The 2268-nt window shown below is 37.4% G+C and overlaps 1 protein-coding gene across 1 annotated transcript; it reads right to left on the reverse strand.

The window, feature by feature from the left end:
• Nucleotides 351-822, reverse strand: LOC107640564. The gene is made up of 2 exons (XM_016344076.1): nt 481-822; nt 351-371 (listed from the first exon to the last, which is right to left on the reverse strand). Exons 1-2 carry the CDS (start codon nt 820-822, stop codon nt 351-353), a joined length of 363 nt encoding a protein of 120 aa, XP_016199562.1.

Below are 2268 nucleotides of genomic sequence, written 5' to 3' on the forward strand. Positions count from 1 at the left end.
CTCTGATTGGGCGACTGTGCGCACGCACAGGTAGTTGTGCGCACGCACGCGTCTCTAAGCTCACCTCCTTTGATTCTTCAAGTTTCCTCCACTTTGCAAGCTCTTCTTCTATTTTCTCCAACCCATTCCTACCTTATACACCTGAAAACACTCACAAACAACATTAAGGCATCGAATGGAAGGCTGATGGAATAAAATAGATTAAATTAAGCACAAAAGAGAACATTTCTATAATCAAGCACAATTTGGAAGGAAAGTTCAAAAGCATGTTATTCAAGGGAATAAGTGCAAGTTTATATGATGAAAATACATCCAATTCTAACCAAAAATCATCATCAAATATGGATTCATCAGTTGGCCATGTGTAAAAACTGGTTTGGGCAAGTACAATCCAACATGAGATAAAGTTTGTCCCAGAGACTTATTAATTGTCATGGCAAATGATACTATTATGGAAAACTGTCTTCGTTGGAATCTAACTGGGACGGTTTCATTTGTTGGTACCATATTCATTCTTGGAATCAAAGCAATATGACCAACATTGTTACCTGTTAAGACTTCACATTCTATGACATGATTTCCAAGCTTCCTAACTTGTAGCCTTGTACCATTACAAAGACCACTGGATTGGTCAATATTCCTCAGTAACATCACCAGAACACCAACCTTGAGTATTAATTTATGTGGAGGCAAACCAGAGCAATTTATGCTATTCAATAATTCAGGACCATAGAGATCTAGTTGACTCTCCATATTCTCTTCATCCATACAAATGGAATCCGAATTAAGATATAATTTCTCCCCTCTAGGAATGATAGCCATTAGATGGTTGTTGACCTCTTCAACAATGTCTAGTGTGGGTGCCAGTATAGTTTCTTGCTTTGAAAAAATCCTTTGAGGACATGTTTTCCAAAATATTTGGATAAGAAAAATGAACCAACTCATCAAATGCCTGGTCCAAAGAAGGAATAACAATATCTCCTGGAAGACATATCTCAGATTCACCATCAATATTGTCACCTATTAGACCATCACCAACTTTCAATAACTACTCACCAAATTACTCTGTCTCATCTTGATCTGAAGTAGTCGTCCCTACAGAGAGTCTCATGTTTTTTGTTAGTTTAAGCACCTGACAAAACTTCCAAAGGTAAGACGAATTCACGGTTGAATGAACAATATCTTGTCTCGATCCTCGTGGAATGACAGGAAAAATTTGTTTAAAGTCTCTACCTAGTACAACCACTTTTCCTCCAAAGGGAAAATCTTTGCTATATGTTGGAGAACACCTCATGATATCACCCAAGCATTTATCAAGCACTTCATAGCAGTACCTACTAACCATTGGAGCCTCATCCCAAATTATAAGTTTGTCTTCAACAGCAGCATTGCTTGAGGGGAACCAGGTTTGATGTTACATACAGAATCCTCAGTTATATTCAGCGGTATTTTGAACCTTGAGTGTGCCGTTCTTCCATTGGGAAGAAGTAAAGATGCAATACCACTCGAAGTAACGTTTAACACTATATCACCCCTTGAGCGAATCTCAGCAGACATAAGGTTCCAGAGAAATATTTTTCCAGTACCCCCATGACCATACACAAAGAAAAAACCCCCTTCATCACAATACACAGCTGTAACAATTTTATCGAATGCATATCTCTGCTCAGGTGTTGCGATGGCTAACATGTCTGAGGAATTTTTCTTTAAATCATCCCTGTTAAAGTTTAGCTCTTCTATAATATCCCTTTCGGTTAACAAAGAACTATCAACTTCAGTTGCTAAAGGCATAGGAGGATAGTCTTTCAAGGTTTTACCATAGGAATATAAGATCTTGTCTATATCCATTAAGCACAACTGCTTAATCTCATCATCTGACATTGTTAACTCTGCATATTATACGATACTGTAAAAATTTAATCAAACTAAAAATGATCAATAAGGAAGAACTTTTATCATTGTAATTAATAAAAAGTCACCCCTCATGTTCATCACAGCTCTCTGTCGATACAAAATATCATCTGAGACTTCATGCCAACATCTATCCCAGACATGTTCTAGTCTTGAGATATTGTTGGATGTTAATAGAATGACAAATAACCTCCTAACATATGATCCTGAGGCCCATGAGCTTGCTTCCTTAATTGCATCAATGAATTCTTTGTCATCTTGCAAGAGTCCAAGGGCGAAGCATGCATCTCTATACGTAGCATAAATTGTTCCTCCTACTGTTCTTATATCTCGAAAACTCATACATCCTCTTTGAGT

The sequence above is a fragment of the Arachis ipaensis genome, chromosome B05 (genome assembly GCF_000816755.2).
Source record: "Arachis ipaensis cultivar K30076 chromosome B05, Araip1.1, whole genome shotgun sequence".
Lineage (NCBI taxonomy): Eukaryota > Viridiplantae > Streptophyta > Magnoliopsida > Fabales > Fabaceae > Arachis > Arachis ipaensis.